At 55.5% G+C, this 15,998-nt stretch overlaps 1 protein-coding gene across 1 annotated transcript in view; it reads left to right on the forward strand.

The window, feature by feature from the left end:
* The window catches only part of LOC130598175 (collagen alpha-1(I) chain-like), an 81,889-nt gene that overhangs the window by 45,956 nt on the left and 19,935 nt on the right, over positions 1–15,998 (forward strand). The window contains exons 7-21 of the mRNA XM_057407374.1: positions 709–970; positions 1,418–1,827; positions 3,385–3,429; positions 4,235–4,354; positions 9,151–9,189; positions 9,318–9,371; positions 10,128–10,181; positions 13,109–13,216; positions 13,474–13,527; positions 14,286–14,339; positions 14,438–14,482; positions 14,714–14,767; positions 15,423–15,467; positions 15,791–15,844; positions 15,931–15,975. Of these exons, the coding sequence (XP_057263357.1) occupies positions 709–970; positions 1,418–1,827; positions 3,385–3,429; positions 4,235–4,354; positions 9,151–9,189; positions 9,318–9,371; positions 10,128–10,181; positions 13,109–13,216; positions 13,474–13,527; positions 14,286–14,339; positions 14,438–14,482; positions 14,714–14,767; positions 15,423–15,467; positions 15,791–15,844; positions 15,931–15,975 (1,443 nt within the window). The remainder of the gene's footprint in view (positions 1–708; positions 971–1,417; positions 1,828–3,384; positions 3,430–4,234; positions 4,355–9,150; positions 9,190–9,317; positions 9,372–10,127; positions 10,182–13,108; positions 13,217–13,473; positions 13,528–14,285; positions 14,340–14,437; positions 14,483–14,713; positions 14,768–15,422; positions 15,468–15,790; positions 15,845–15,930; positions 15,976–15,998) is intronic.

The raw sequence follows: 15,998 nt of genomic DNA on the forward strand, positions 1-15,998 counted from the left end.
CCCAGCCTGAGGCACTTGCACCAGTGCTGGGTGCATGATGTGCATTGGAAGTACAGGTGTTTCTCTGCAGGTTAACTCCTTTATCGCTCCTTTGCCTTTGAGCATAGACACTTCTACCAACATTGCAGTGTTCCTCCATCCCTGGGCGGTATCTGGGTGGTTGTAGGGCTGAAGGATGCCTTGGGACCTGCATTGTCCTGCAGGGACCATTTGAAGTGGCACCAAGAGACAAAGGGAAGATGTGTGGTGGGAGCTCCCCTCCAACCTGCCTGTACTGTTCCCCCTTGGAAGAGGCACAAGCAGCAAAATGGAAGGTTGAAGGGGCCTGATCCCTGGTGTAACTCTATAGGGTTGCTTTAGTGATTGCTCTCAAGGTTGGGTTTCTCTCATGGTTTTCTCTATGGGCTTTTCTTGTGATGCCCTTTGAGCAGAGGAAACTGGGGGGGATCATTGCAATTGGCACTGTGTGGAGGAGGTTCATGGCTCATGGCATGGCCCACACTGACAACGGGCTCATGTCCATTGTGGAGGATGAGTTTTGTGTTGGTGGCTGAACTGGGGTGGAGGAGCTCACAAGCCATGGGTTACCTCATTCCCACAGCAGCATTCCTGTACATGGGAAGTTAAGAAGCACAAGTGTGCTGAATGAGGAACGGGAAAAAAACAGGTGAAAACATCAGATTTCACGTTTTCCTTCTTCTCTGCCAGGACTCCAGACTCACCCATTCAGCTTTGACCCTGGGGCTCCCGTGGGTGCAGGAGGATGCCCAGGACACCCTCAACATCCCCCCTGATGGGAGCACTCTGACTTCACCCCCTGCCACCAAGATGCCATTGGCTGAGGAGGAGGAGAGCAGCGTTTCTATTGAGGAGGAAGGCTTTGAGCTGTTGAACTCCACCTATAATAAAATCACCGACCCTGGCAGGCCTGGGCTCAGCAGGGCCAACACATGGGTTCCTGGTAGCTCTGGTGAGTCCAGAGTCATGGAATGGTTTGTGCTGAAGGGACCTTAAAGCTCACCCAGCTCCAACCTCTGCCACAGGCAGGGACCCCTTCCACTAGAGCAGCTTGCTCCAAGCCCCTGTGTCCAACCTGGCCTTGAACACTGCCAGGGATGGGGCAGCCACAGCTTCTCTGGGCACCCTGTGCCAGCGCCTCAGCACCCTCACAGGGAAGAGCTTCTGCCTTAGATCTAACCTGAATCTCCCATTTCAGTCCAAACCCATCACCCCTTGTCCTATCACTGCAGTCCCTGATGAAGAGTCCCTCGCCTGCATCCTTGTAGCCCCCTTCAGACACTGGAAGCTGCTCTGATGTCTCCACGCAGCTTCTCTTCTCCAGGCTGAACAGCCCCAGTGTTATCAGCCTGTCTTCCACCATGATGCCTGGTACCTGATGGTGCTTTTATCCACCCAGGCTCCTCCATCAAAACACTGAGAGCAGCCAAGAAGGAGCGAGCCCCCAACCCCTGGGAGGAGAATGTCACCACAGAGAAGCAGATGGGTGATGCAGGCACCCGGCAGCAGCTCCTGCCTGACAAACCCGGCGATGCCATCACTGACCTGGACGTGCCTTCCACCTTCACCAAGGTCTCCCCATTGCCACGTCAGAGAGCTGCCCCCAGAGGAAACGTGCCCAAAGGTCCCTTTGGGTCAGGGTCAGCAGAAGGTTTCCTGCAGCATCCTCCATCAGCAGCCAGCCCTGTTGTACCAGGGCTTGAGGACGGCGCTGCCCGCCTGGGACACCCTGTGTCACCGGTGGCACATGGGCAGCAGGGTCATGTCAAGCCGGGACCACCAGGGCTGCCAGGACCGCCGGGGCTGCCCGTGAGTGCTGGAGGGCTGGGATGGGTGCTCGTGGTGCTGCTTCCCCTCCGGAGCGGGTGGTGGGTGCAGGGTGCTGGTGCCAGAGCTCGCCATGGGGAAGCGGGCAGGGAAATCTCAGCGCAGGCAGCATGGGGCTGTGCAATAGCCTGGCCCTTGAAGGAGGTTTTCTGATGTCCCTGAAGAAGCTTCAGTGGCAATTGGAGAGGAGAAGATGATTCCATTGTTCCCCTTCCCTAGAGATTGGTCTCAAGTCATTTAACCACATTGTTGGCTTTCATGTTACCCTGGATCTTTCAGGTCCCTTCCAACTCCAACCATCCTATGACTCTACGGTCCTGCCCAGAGGCAGGCTGATGGGCTCAGTGTGGGGCCAAGCCACCTCTCCAGACCCTGTCCTCACACCAAACCCCAGGCGTCAGCCCATGGACCTGATGGCATCGCTGTCCATCACTTCTCTACCACCCCGTTGTCCCCAGATTTGTATTGGTTCAAAGCAGAGCATTGAATTGACTTGAGATAAGCTTTGTCAGATTGTTCATCCATCATAGCGGATGGAAAAATGGGAATTAAAAGGTAAACTTAGAATAGATGAGACCTCATGGAGGTTCCCAGTCTTCAGCGGGAAGTAGCTGAAAATGGTTTTATATAATTTCATAGGATCCCAGCCTGGTTTGGGCTGGAAGGGACCTTAAAGCTCATGCAGTTCCAGCCCCCTGCCATGGGCAGGGACACAACACAAACCAGCATTCCCCAGTGCCAAAGCTGCTTCTGGACATGTAGCTTGGCCTTTATACCCACCCCATAGGCACAGGGCAGCGAGGGCTGGCTGCAGCAGGGATGCAGCGTGTCTGTGCTAGCTGGGAATGACCCCGGTGGATTCCCAGGCTCGGACAAAGCTGTTTATAAGCTCAGAACAAAAAGCAGCTGTAATTGAAGCTGTCAGGTCCGCAGGTCTGCAGCAGACACGCAGTAGATGCTGTGCTGCAGCCTGGCGTGTTATCAGCCTGGCTGACATCTTCCAGATGGATTTCTTTATCAGGCAAAGCCAGGATCTGCATCTGGCTCTGTGCCTGTCTGGACAGACGCTTTGGTGAGCCCTGAAGTGGGGTCACTGCTTGGCTCCATGTGCACTTTTGCCTAGAGAGGGGCTGGATCAGATCTCTCACAAGCCACAGATGTTTGCATTCTCCTCCAAACTACTGTGTGAGCGCCTGGCCCTGATCCAGCTTTATGGGATTGTTTCCTAACATCTTCCCTTTCCACACCAGGTGTCAGGAAACTCACTCCTGCACCCTGGAGTTATGGTGTGGGGGCACTTCTGTGATGGATGCTGAGCAGAGCAGGAGAGTGGGAAGGAAGCAGCATCAAATAGGGTGCAGTTTCCACCCCACCACTCTTTGGGGTGTTTCTTTGAGACTTGGTGCTGCTGCTTTAGCTCATTTCCCTCTTCCCTGGGGCCACGATGGCCATAGCAGAGGTCACCCAGCCACAGGGGGATACCCCTGGTTGTGGGGGTCTCCCTTCGGGGCGACTCCGCTCTTTTCCTTTGCCTTTCAGGGCTGTCCTGGGAGGCGTGGACTGGTGGGACCCAAAGGAGACAAAGTAAGTACCCAGGGGAGCACAGGGTGCAGGGGCTGCAGGGAATACATGGATGGTTTGGGTGGCTTTCATCAAGAGAGCACTGGGGGACACTGAAGCTGCTTCTTGATGTGCATTTGGAAGAGGAAAGAATTGGTGTTACCACGTATATTAAGCCCAGGGTCAGGACTGAGCTGACTGGACAAGCTGTGGTCTTTCCCCTAAGCCACTTAATGGCTCTGCAAAGGCAGCAGAGCAGGGAAACGAAGCAGCTTTAGCTCAGGTCACCTGGAGCAGGGATGCTGGTGTGTACCCCTGCATCCACCAGCTCCTCTTGGAGGGACATGTCCTCCAGCACCGCGTTGGGCAGACCCAGGCTGCCCTTCCTGCTCTGGGAACCTGGTGCACAGCCCCTGCACGGCACAGCTTGGTCTCCTGCTGCACGCAGCATTGCCCAGTGCACTGATAGATGCTTGGCGATGCTCAGATTAAGGGTGGTGCCTCAGTTCCCCCCCCCCAATAAAACAGCATGAGCGCTCCTAACCACCCTTGCATGGGAGTTTCCATCCTTCCCAAGCTGTAGATGAGCAAAACCATTGCCCCACAATGCTATTTCTGTGTGCATTGCCTTCAATACCTGTGGCACTGAGATGGGTTTGGGCACACCTCAGAAGCTCATTCCTTTTGCTTTCCCTGTCGCCAGGGTTGTTTAGCCCTTAAGAGCTGGTTTGAACCCAGGAATGTGCCTAGGTTCAGACCCCACTTGGAGGCCGATTTGAGAGTCCAGCCTGTGTTGAGTGGCTTTATGGAGCTGCCCTTCTCTCTGCAGGGGTACCCTGGAGCCGTGGGGCGCACAGGGCTCCCGGGTGACCCGGGCCCCATGGGCATCCCTGGTGTTCCCACCATCGTGCTCTGGAGGAACTCCAGGGAGGACTGGCAGAGCTTCACGGTGAGTCACAGCCATGCAAGTGGGGAGCTCCGTGTCCCAATCCCCACCAGCGCCTGCTCTGCTGGGATGAGCGCTGGGAGGAAGGGTTCCCCATGGTTTGAGGTTCCTAATCTGTTGGGATAGAGGGAAAGTGCCAAGGATACAGGTGGAGCTCACTGGGAATGGCTCTATAAGCAGATGAAATGGGATCATTGTGCACCCCATTTACACACCTATGCTCACACAGCTATTCCCCTGTGACTGATGGGGAGATCTTGGGTCCCTGTGGTCCACATGCACGTCCACAACCTCACTAGCATGGTTCATGCCCTGTAGATGTTACATAGATGTTCATAGATGAACAGAAGCCCTGTCCATGTTCTACCTCTGTAGAACAGGTTAAAAAGAAGGTCCTAAGTCATGCAGAAAGCAGCTCCTCTCCTGCTCTGTGTTGCTGGTTACAAAGCATTGCCCCTATTTTCCACCATATCATAGTCACAGATTGGTTTGTGTTGGAAGAGACCTTAAAGCTCCTCCAGTTCCAACCCCTGGCACAGGCAGGGACACCTTCCACTAGAGCAGCTTGCTCCAAACCCCATCCCTGCTGTGTGCCATGGCTCTGGCTCATCCAGGTCCTTGCCATGATGAGATACTTCCTCACCTGAGCCCTGCTGCAGTGGCGACAGTGCTTGGGGTGTTGCAGAGCCCCCTGCACTGTGGGAGCAATCACTGCAATGACCCAGCCATCCTCATCCAGGTTCCCCATAGTGACTGCTGTGATTTAGCTTCATTTCAAACCCCCCTTGAGTCTTGTGTGGGCCAGGCAGGGCAGTACCTGAAGGCATTGGTTCACTGATGCCTGAGGCACCTCACCGACCTAAGGCTGGAGCTCCCTGGAGCAGGGATGCGTTGTGCATCTGCAGTGTCCCTCTGATGGCACTGCAGCCCATCCAGATCATACCAGCTGCTCCAAACAGAGGCCAGCGAGGGTGGCTCGCAAAGCAAGTTGGTGCCAGGGGCACAGTAATGGGCCAGGCTCAATGCTGCAGCCCTCAAAAAGCTTTAATGACCTTGGGCAGGACATTTGTCTTCTCTTCAACTCATTCATCTGCTCCAGGAGATGCCTTCAGTGCTGACCAGTAGATAGTTGGGAGCATCTCTGCTCTGCCAGCACTGCACCACGATGCTGGCTGCAGGTAGGAGCTGGGCAGTGGTCCTGTGCTGGCCTGAGCTTGGATTGACCAACCAGAAGCCCTTGGGCCAGTCCTGCCTGTTCAGTTTGGCCCTGGACCGCATCAGAGCAGCTGCAGGAGATCAACACCTGCCGTTGCGGAGAGCGGATTCCTCCTGGGAAGCACGGGAATGACCACTGGGAGAATCTCTGTTGACCTGTAGGACCTCCCTGTTCTCCTGGCCTCCTGCTGCCCTAGAGCTGGTGCTGTGCTGCTACCAGTGCTCACACACCTATTGCAGACACACAGCGCTGGACCAGAGCAAACAGGGGTAGGAGAGAGTGAGCTGGAAGAAGCCAGCAGTGCCAGAGCATCCCTATGCCTGTGCCAGGCCAATCTCCTTTCTCCCATGGTGTCTGGGGCAAACACCTCCATAATCCCGTTGTCAGGGCACAGTTGCAGCACTTTTCAGGCTGTTCATGCTCTTTGCCCCGCACATTCACTCAGAATTGTCTGGTTTTCCCTGCCTCCATTTGGAAAGGGGCCTCAGGCTTTGTTCTTCCTCAGGAAGCAATTCTCATGCCTATGGATGCTGCCGTGGCCTGATTCCTTTGGTGTAGCACCACCTTTGGTGCTGAGGTGTTGGGAATGCTGCAGGGAGCAGGGGGGCTGCTCTGTGTTTGGGAAGGAGCTGGAGGGCTCCCAGGGGCTGGATGCTGGCTTCTGGCCCAGGGCTTTTGGCAAGGAGCCCATCTGGAGGGGAAGGAGGTGAGGGGCACCCACAGCCTCAATGGGCTTTGTGTCTGAGCCCCATTGACCCTGGCAGCAGGAATCAGGAGCGTCAAATGTGGGCTGGGCTTGGCCAAGCTGGGTTGAGATAGCACAAGGGGAAAGCTGATGCTGGCTGCTGTGAGGAAGGGGGGGTCTGCTTCTGCAGCTCACTATGTCTGATGGGGTGGGAAATGCAGCTTGGAACAGGGTTGCTGTTGTGAACAGAGGGACTGTGATCTGAGGGCTGCAGGGTGGATGTGCATTTGGATGTGCAAGTCAGAGCCACTTCTCAGCCTGGGGGACGTAATAGGATGGACTCACGTAATGGTCCCACTGTGATGGACTGGGAAACAGGGGACATCAGTGGCTGTCCCAGAGCAGTTACAGATCTTGGGATGCTCAATAGCTGCTTCTGCTCCATCCCGGTGGAACAAGCCATGAGAACTGGTCAAAACGAGAGGGATGTGGAACTGAGTCCAGAGGAGGCCACAGAGGTGATGAGAGGGCTGGAGCAGCTCTGCTCTGGAGCCAGGCTGACAGAGCTGGGCTGGGTCAGCCTGGAGAAGAGAAGGCTCCTGAAGGGGAGACCTGAGAGCAGCTCCAGTGCCTGAAGGGGCTGCAGGAAAGCTGGAGAGGGGCTTGGGACAAGGGGTGTAGGGACAGGCCAAGGGGAATGGCTTTAACCTGCCAGAGGGGAGACTGAGATGAGCTCTTAGGCAGAAGCTCTTCCCTGGGAGGGTGCTGAGGTGCTGGCACAGGGTGCCCAGAGAAGCTGTGGCTGCCCCATCCCTGGCAGTGTTCAAGGCCAGGTTGGACACAGGGGCTTGGAGCAAGCTGCTCTAGTGGAAGGTGTCCCTGCTGTGGCAGGGGTTGGAGCTGGAGGAGCTTGAAGGTCCCTTCAACACCAGCCAGGCTGGGACGCTGTGATTCTATAACCTTCAGAGCTCTCTGAAGGGTTTTCTCTGACCTGCACAGGGGGACAGATCCATAGGGCATCGCTCCCCATCCTTCATCCCCTGCTCACTATCCCTCCTCCCATCGCCCCGCTCTCTCAATCAGAGCTGCAGCAGCAAAGCGCTATTTCCTGCTGCAGTTGCAGAAGGCAGTTGATTCTCTCCCCTCTCCTTGGCATCTGGAGCTCTGAAATACGAGTTCACGTCTCCGGTGGGATTTTTACCCCCCCCCTTCAAAGGTTGGATTTTTTTATTTGAAGCCTAATGAAACAATATCCTGTCCCGAGTGAATCTGAGTTCACGGATTCCTGAGACAAGGCAGAAGCATTGGCCGTGCTCCAACCCCCCCAAAACCCAGTTTGAGCAGCTTTTGAGGGAAATGAGAACTGGCTGGACAGGAAGACCATGGCCTGGCCCTGGCAAGGGCTGCACCCATTTGCTCCTGGTAACCAAACTGGGATCAGCTGGAAAGGACAGAGGTGCCTGGTGTGGTGTTCGAGCAGTTCAATGCATCCATCCATCATCCATCCATCATCCACCCGTCACTGACCCCCAGCGCCCTGCTCATTATTAGGAGCATTCCCATATGTTGAAAGCTCTGTGTTTACTTTGGGGAATGGCTCCTTCCCTTCTCTCCCTTCTGGTATATTTGGAAGGGGGACAAGAGGGGGGTTCCCCAGCACCCCCAAGCCTAAAGCTCAGGAGCACGTGGGAATCCTGCCCTTCCAGCTACTTGGGGTTGGGGTGATGAATGGGGGGGGGGGGGGTTCTTTGCCTTTCATGCAAGGGGAGCTGCCTGGACCATGTGTCTGGGCTCACCGTGGGGAGGAGGTGGAGGAAAGATGGGGTTTGACTCGTGAGCATCTGGCTTGTGGTTTGGGAGGGCAGGAGATGTGCTGGAGATGGGGACTGCAAGGATGCTGGAGAGGGGCTCTTCATCAGGGACTGCAGTGATAGGACAAGGGGTGATGGGGTCAAACAAACAGGGGAAGTTCAGGTTGGATCTTAGGCAGAAGCTCTTCCCTGTGAGGGTGCTGAGGCGCTGGCACAGGGTGCCCAGAGAAGCTGTGGCTGCCCCATCCCTGGCAGTGTTCAAGGCCAGGTTGGACACAGGGGCTTGGAGCAAGCTGCTCTAGTGGAAGGTGTCCCTGCCCGTGGCAGGGGTTGGAGCTGGAGGAGCTTTAAGGTCCCTTCCAACCCTATTCTATGAGTCTATGTGTTGATGTGTTAGAGATAGACATCATTTTGTTTCCTTGCCATCACCCAAAACTTGGGGGAATGTGGCTTGGAAATGTGCGGAGAAGATGCTGCTCTATGACATTTTAGGACCTTTACATTGGCTTTGAAGTACAATGGGATTAGCTGTGACTGTGATTGGATTATCTTACCCTGTGGTTTTTGAGTGGGCTTTTCCCCCTCTTTGTGGTCATCCGGTCTCCTGATCAATTAGAAGTACCTGAAAGATTTGCTTGATGGAAGCAACAAGGAGAAATCCCCTGGCCACGACTGCTCCTGGGCTTTGGATGGGGCTGGTTGGGATGAGGTTTCCCACCTGGGGCAAACTGCAGTGTGCAAACAGTGGGTTTAGTCCAGCCTGGGCTAAGGGTGGTGGTACCTGCACTCACCAACACCACAGTGCCAACCTCTACACATGCTGTGGGCATCCATGGGGGAGCTGAAAGACTTGAGAAGTGAGTTCTCTTGTCTTAATTTGCTGATAAGGCCAAGGTGGTTCCTTATCACCTACACATTGTCCTCAGATTAAGCCTTCTCCTGCGACTTGAATACACATAGTATAAATTAGGGGATTGCTTCATTGCTGTGTCCTCCAAAGCAATGGGAAACACATTCTGAAGCAGCAAAAATGGATTTAGGACATATATTTATTGAATTTTGCTTTTTTTCCCCATTCTGCTTTCAGCAATCATCATTTTACCAGCTCCTGCATGCAGGCTGGCCGGTGAGTATCGCTGCCAAGTACCTTATCCTGTGGTTTGCATTTTCCTGGCTTGGTCAGATGCGTTTTCTTCTCTCCAGCCCCCTTCCCAATGAGATGTGCTTTACCAATGTTCCTCTCTTTCAATTCAGAGGAAACCCGGAGCCCCCGGGCCACCAGGGCATCCAGGGAGAACAGGAGCACCTGTAAGTAAGAAATCCCCATGTCCTCTCTGTAGCTGGGTGGTGTTTGCTGCCCTGGGCAGGGGACAGAGACCATGTCCCCAGTCACTTGCACTGGGCTGCCCTGGAAAGGGTCTGTTTCTGGTGGCTCCTGGAATGCTGTAATTAAGGGCTTTGGGATTGGGTTTCAAAGAAACCCATTGCTCGTCTGCTTCCCACCAGAGAGCAGGTGACGGATGACACCAGACTCCCTGGGTTGCGTTGGCAGACACAGCCTCTGTCTCTGCCAGCTGAATGATGCTGGCTTATCTTCCCCAGGGAATCAGGTTCCTGCCCTGTGTTTGGATGGGGATCATGTGGAACCCTCCCAGAGGCACAAAACCAAGCCAGGGAATGGCTGATGAAGCACTTGTGTGGGGCCAGCCAGAGGCTGGTGGCTCTGCAGCCCCTGGGGTGCTGGGTCATGCTTTCTCCCCATCACCCCCGCTGGTCTCAATGGCATGCAGCAAAGGAAATGAAGGCAAAACTCCCTGTCCTGACCTTCCATAGGGCATCATAGAAAATGGAGAAGTGGATCTGTCACCACCTCCAAACGAGCCCTGATCACAGAGCCCACAGACGTGGTCAGGGTGTGCTTAGGGATGCGAATCCTCTGCTCTGCCCTGCGTGAAGCTGCCCCTGTGCATGTTGTCCTCCCATGATGGCCTCCGTGAGCTGCTCTCGGCATGGGGCAGGATGGGGGGGGACACATTTGGTGACTTGATCCCTGTTTGTGCACAGGGACCCTGTGGAGAGCCAGGAGAGCCAGGGGAAAAGGGCCACCGGGGGTACATGGTGAGTGGGGTCCTGGGGAGGGGGTGCGGGGAGAGCCCAGTTTGGAGAGGTTCAATGTGTGGCTGTGCTGGGGGATGCTCGGAGACCCTGCCCCTCTTGGATCAAGCGCTGGAGCTCCGGGTGAGGAAGAGCTGCAACAGGCAGGTTTGGTGCCTGTTTGGGAGCTGGGCAAGGCAGCGGGTGCCTGGTTTGAAGTGTTGTGGGAGCACAAGCTCATGGCAGAATTCCGTAAAATCATGGAACAGTTTGTGTTGGAAGGGCCCTTAAAGCCCCTCCAGCTCCAACCCCTGCCACGGGCAGGGACACCTTCCACTAGAGCAGCTTGCTCCAAGCCCCTGTGTCCAACCTGGCCTTGAACACTGCCAGGGATGGGGCAGCCACAGCTTCTCTGGGCACCCTGTGCCAGCGCCTCAGCACCCTCACAGGGAAGAGCTTCTGCCTTAGATCCAAGCTGAACTTCCCCTGTTTGTTTGAACCCATCACCCCTTGTCCTATCACTGCAGTCCCTGATGAAGAGTGCCTCTCCAGCATCCTTGTAGCCCCCTTCAGACACTGGAAGCTGCTCTGATGTCTCCACGCAGCTTCTCTTCTCCCAGCTGAACAGCCCCAATGTTCTCAGCCTGTCTTCAGATCACTCCCTGCCCTCTCATGTAGCTGGACACAAGCTGCCACAGCTGTCCCAGCACAGCTTGGTGTCCCCCAGCACCCTTCTGCCTCTTGCTCATTTGTTCTGGTTGCTGCTGGGCTGCTCCAAAGGGACAGTAGAGCCCATCCCACTGCTCCTCATCTCCCTGCCGGAGCAACCACCTTCCCTCAGCCTTCCAGTGTTTCCCACCCTGCATAGCATCTCCCATTAACCTTACCCACGGCATCGTGGTCCTCTTGGCTCCCTCTCAGCAATGACCTTCCTTTCCTCCTGCCATCATCACCATGCCTTCCTCCCCAAAACTGGACTTGCTTTTCCTCTGGCTTGAAAAGAGGAGCCAAGGAAGGCTGGGTTTACATGAACTGATGCTGAAGGCACCAGGAGCAGGACATGGGCTGGTTCTGGCAGCTGCGTTGGATCTTTGGGTCTCTCAAGCTATGACAAAAGCTAGAGTGGATTCAGGCACTGTGTGTCTGCTCTCCATCACACATCCTGCTCCTAGTGTCCTGTCCCACTCCCCTGCAGCAGGGATGAACCCCAGAGATGCTGTTTTACCAGCTGCCAACATCTGGAAGGCATCAGTGTGTAAACACTGGAGTCTGTCAATGCAGCTCAACCAAGAGATGCCAAAGCTCTTCTCAGTCTTCACATAAACAGGATCTGGGAGGGGAGTCAGCAGTTTGGGGGGGATTAGCACAGGAATGGAAAGGAGCAAATTCTTTCCACCCATCGCAGTCCACCTGCAAGCCCGATGGCTTTGGGTTGAGGGGCTGTGTCATGGCCACAGCCCTGTCTCCATCCCCCTGCTCTCCTGCTCTTGCTTTAGCATCTCCTGAAGGCTCTAAGTGGCAGGTTTCCAACCAGGAAACAGCTCAGTTTTGGGCTCAGCCTGGGCTGGGTTTTGTTGAGGTTCACGTTTCTAGACCTTGGGCCAAGAGGTCTTTGATGCCTGTTGAGGCTCCAACAGATCTCCACTCTGCTCTCATTGACATGGGGGTGCTGATGGGATGACAGCAGGTGTGAGGAAGAGGAGGAGGGATTTCAACCACCTGCATCAGCCCCTGAGCACACGTTGGGTTGGGTTTGCCCGTGGTGTGTTCTGCATCTACTGAGGCTTCCCTGCCCCAGAGCACAGCCCGAGGTGCAGTGCAACCCAGGTCTTCTTCCTGCAAGATGCAAAGAACAATCTTCCCCAATTGCAAAGCACAAAGAAATATTCCCCAGAACCAGGACTGGGTGTGAAATGGGGCAAAAATGCTGCCTTTTGGGCTGGTGACTCAAACATACATGGCCACCAATGAGCTATGGGGATGAGCATGACTGCTTGAGATGCTGAAGGCCTTGGGGAGGGAGATGGCAAAGCAAACCTGCCCCAAACCAAGTTGTATTTTCACAACCACATTCCCCACTTGCAGCTGCACCTCCCTTCAGCCTCTGACTTTATAACCTAAAACAAAGCCTGGTTTTTGGACTTGGCCAAATGTCCCTGAGCTGTTGAGAAATCCAAACAATCAAAGGGATTTGAAGGGAAATCTCTTTGTTCCAGACTGCTTTATCCTGTCAATTTACAATTGCCAGTGAGCTAAGGGGTAAACACAAGCTACACTTCAGCTTTAGCTGGGGATGCCCAGCACAGAGAAATCTGCTTTGGCTCTTGCATCTTTGGGTGCCAGAGAGGGATTCTTCATCAGGGCCTGTAGGGCCAGGCCAAGGGGAATGGCTTGAACCTGCCAGAGGGGAGACTGAGATGAGCTCTTAGGCAGAAGCTCTTCCCTGTGAGGGTGCTGAGGCGCTGGCACAGGGTGCCCAGAGAAGCTGTGGCTGCCCCATCCCTGGCAGTGTTCAAGGCCAGGTTGGACACAGGGGCTTGGAGCAAGCTGCTCTAGTGGAAGGTGTCCCTGCCCGTGGCAGGGGTTGGAGCTGGAGGAGCTTTAAGCTCCCTTCATCACAAACCAGGCTGGGATTCTTTGATTCTATATGGGAAAGCATCAGAAATGCCTTGGAGTGTTGGCTCCAGCGCTAAGAAGCAGATGGAGAAGGCTTTCACTTGACCACTTAATGCACTGCTTCTTCCTGGCCTCCCACTTTGTTCCCTGCTGGTTCTGGTTGGAGATCCTGGGCACATCCACATCCCAGTGTTGGGATGCACAAAGCTTCTCCCCCAGCCATCCCTCCCCATGCCCTTGTGAGGAGGCAGGGGCAGGCAGGGCTCAGTGTTTCACTTACTGGTGTCATCCTGATGTGGCTATTTCACGTCTTCGTGCTGGGCTCTTCCCTGCAGGGTGAAGCCGGGCTCCAGGGCTCTCCGGGACGCTCCGGTCACCCTGGCTTGGATGGCAAACCTGGCTTGGATGGGAAACCGGGGCCATGGGGGGTGCCAGGAGAGCAGGTGAGCCGTGGACGAGCAGGGCCATGGGGTGCCAGTGTTGGGATGGGGAAGCTGCAGCCCCAAGCATGGATGGAGGATGGTGGCAGGGACTGGACCACACTGAGAGGGCTGGGGCTCTCAGCAGCCCCCTGCAGCCTGTGCTGGGGTGGCTGTGGGCAAAAGACAGCAGCTCCCAGTGCAGCGGGGTTGGAACTGGGTATGGATTGGAAGCACTGGGCAGCCCCTCAACTGCTCTGCTCCTTCCTCCCTCTCCACAGGGGCTGCAGGGCTTCCAGGGTGACCAGGGGCTGGCTGGGGAGAAGGGAGAAGAGGTAAGCGAGCTCTCACTGCCCCAGTCCCAGTGCAGGCACTTGATGCCAACAGTAAGAGCTCTGTGTTACTGCCTCTACTGGTACTGCACCAGCAGTGCCTGGTACCCACATCACTGTGTTCCCAGGGGCTTTGCAGCCAGGATGTAAAATGTCCATAGAAAGACTACTGGTGTTTTGTCAGCTTTTCTCCCCCCCCTTCTAAGAGTTATAATTTTGAGGAGATTTTGGGCTCCTCCTCAATCTGATCATTACAGGATGTTTGAAACCCATGGTCTTCCATTTGAAACAGCAGTGCCATGTGGTTTATCATCTTTGTCTGGCGCATACTTTGTGATGCCTGTGAGCATCATCCCAGGATCCATACAGAGCATCTCTTTCCCTCTCCGTGCTTCAGCACTTGGCAGCTGCTAACACAGGAAGCACTGAACCACTCATATGGCCCCATGAGGTTTTCTTTTCCTTCCCCACTGCCTCAGTGTGAAGCTCAGGGCACAGGCAATGGCCATGGCCCTGCCACAGCGCTGCCATGGGCACCCCATCCCTGTCCCATTGCATGTGGTGTGGTTCAGCACCAGCTTGGCACGCAATGGGGTGGCCCTGTGCTGGGGACAAGCCAGGCTTCGCTTCTGGGGTGCCTCATTCAGCACAAGCCTGAGGGATCCATCCCCCTGCAGCACCCCTTTGGGGGAGCGCAGCAGCCACGTTGGGCTCCTGATGGTCCAGCTCGGGCTCACATGTCCTCGTTGCTCCTGGTTTAGGGTTTCTTGGGAGACCCTGGACCGGTTGGGGAGAAAGGAGAGAAGGGAGTGAAGGTGAGAGGGTGTCTGCCTTGCTATGCCCTTCCCTACCACGGCCCCCAGCCCCAGGCCATGCTCTCCTCCATGGCTCTGCCTGCGCTTGCCTTTTCCAGGGGGTGAAGGGAGAAAATGGGCTGCCAGGTCCCGCCGGGCTTCACGTGAGTTAACAGGGATGCTGGGGACGTCTCACCCCCACCGCGCCGGGATTGCTCCTTCCTCCATCCCCTTTCCTTGGCACATGCTTTGATGTGCCCCAAGCCCCATCCCTGGCTCCAGCCCACGTTTTCCTGCCTTTGGGCACAGCCTGTGTTTTCCCTGCTCCTCCTGCAAGGGATGGGACAAAGGCAGGTGGGCGACTCACTGAACCCCACTCTCGGTTTTTTGCACAGGGGATGTCAGGTCTGAAGGGTGCAATGGGCTTCCAAGGCCCCGTGGGGCTGGAGGTGAGTGGTTTTGCTTTCTCTGTATCACCAGCCCCCCCAAAGAGATGCAGGAACCTGCTGCTCCCCATTGGAAAGATGGGGACTTGGCTTTGCCGGCCATTGCCACCCCTCTGTGGTTCTCTCTTAAGAGTGAACTCCAAGAACTGGACCTAAACTAAACCCCAAGAGCTGGACCTAAAATTAAACGTCTGCATCTTTGTGCTGGATGTGGCTCATTCATGGGGATACTGCTCCAGAGCAACCAGGCACAGGGCGTGCTGATGACAGGAGCATCCCAGCTCATTCTGACCGGTGATGGAATGAGCCACTGCAGAGCACATTGCATGGGGGTTCCTTTTAGGTGACCACCTTCAGCTGAGCTGAATTCCAGGCTGAGAGCCTCTGGGTTGCTGCTCTCAACACCCTGATAGCTTTAACTGCTGCCACATCCATGGGAGGCAGCCAAAGGGTCTGCAGAGGATGTATAAGGGAAGTTGCAGTGGTTTGGGGGTGGTGAATGGAAGCATCTTCCAACATAAAGGGACAAGGGGAGCCAGGGAATGGCCAGGGAGCTGTTCAAAGGGGCATCATGTAGCTGATGCTTCATGTGAAGACTAAAAGGAGGGGATCAGGACAAAGCAGGATGGCAAACGGCATCCTTTCTGTCCTGTTGCAGGGAGAAGGTGGCTCAGTGGGTCCCCCAGGCCCTGCTGGCCCCAGGGTAAGTCACAGCTTTTCACTTCAAACCATTGCCAGATCATGGGTGCTGGCTGAGCTGGGGGAGCTGCTGCCATTTAGGGGCCACCATGGCTGGGATGTGCCACCACGTCCTGCTTGGTTTCACTCCTTGGGCTGATTTATACCTGAGATGTATCTGCTTAAAAGTTCAGCCTCCTGGTAATGGGGAGCAGGGAATGGCAGAGGATAAATGGTGTTAAAACTCATGCACACTGGGAAAGCCCCATGGGAGATGCCTTGGGGGGTCCCATCCCATCTCCTTATGGTGCACGTGGCTGCAGGGCCGAGCACGCTCTCCTGTTGCAGGGAGAGCCTGGCCAGCCAGGATCTGTTGGATGCCAAGGTGTCAATGGCTCTCAGGTGGGTCTGCCCCGGCTCCCATCCTTTGCTACTTGGGATGTCCCAGCCACTGCACTCATCCTGTCCATCCCCTGCTCTCTCCACAGGGAGAAATGGGTCCTCTTGGCTTGCCTGGCCCCCGCGGCCCCCAGGTGTGTACATGAGCAAACCTCTT

This window comes from Pezoporus wallicus, unplaced genomic scaffold, assembly GCF_028554395.1.
Source record: "Pezoporus wallicus isolate ANWC-B61680 ecotype Strahan unplaced genomic scaffold, APGP_CSIRO_Pwel_v1 contig_8234, whole genome shotgun sequence".
NCBI lineage: Eukaryota > Metazoa > Chordata > Aves > Psittaciformes > Psittacidae > Pezoporus > Pezoporus wallicus.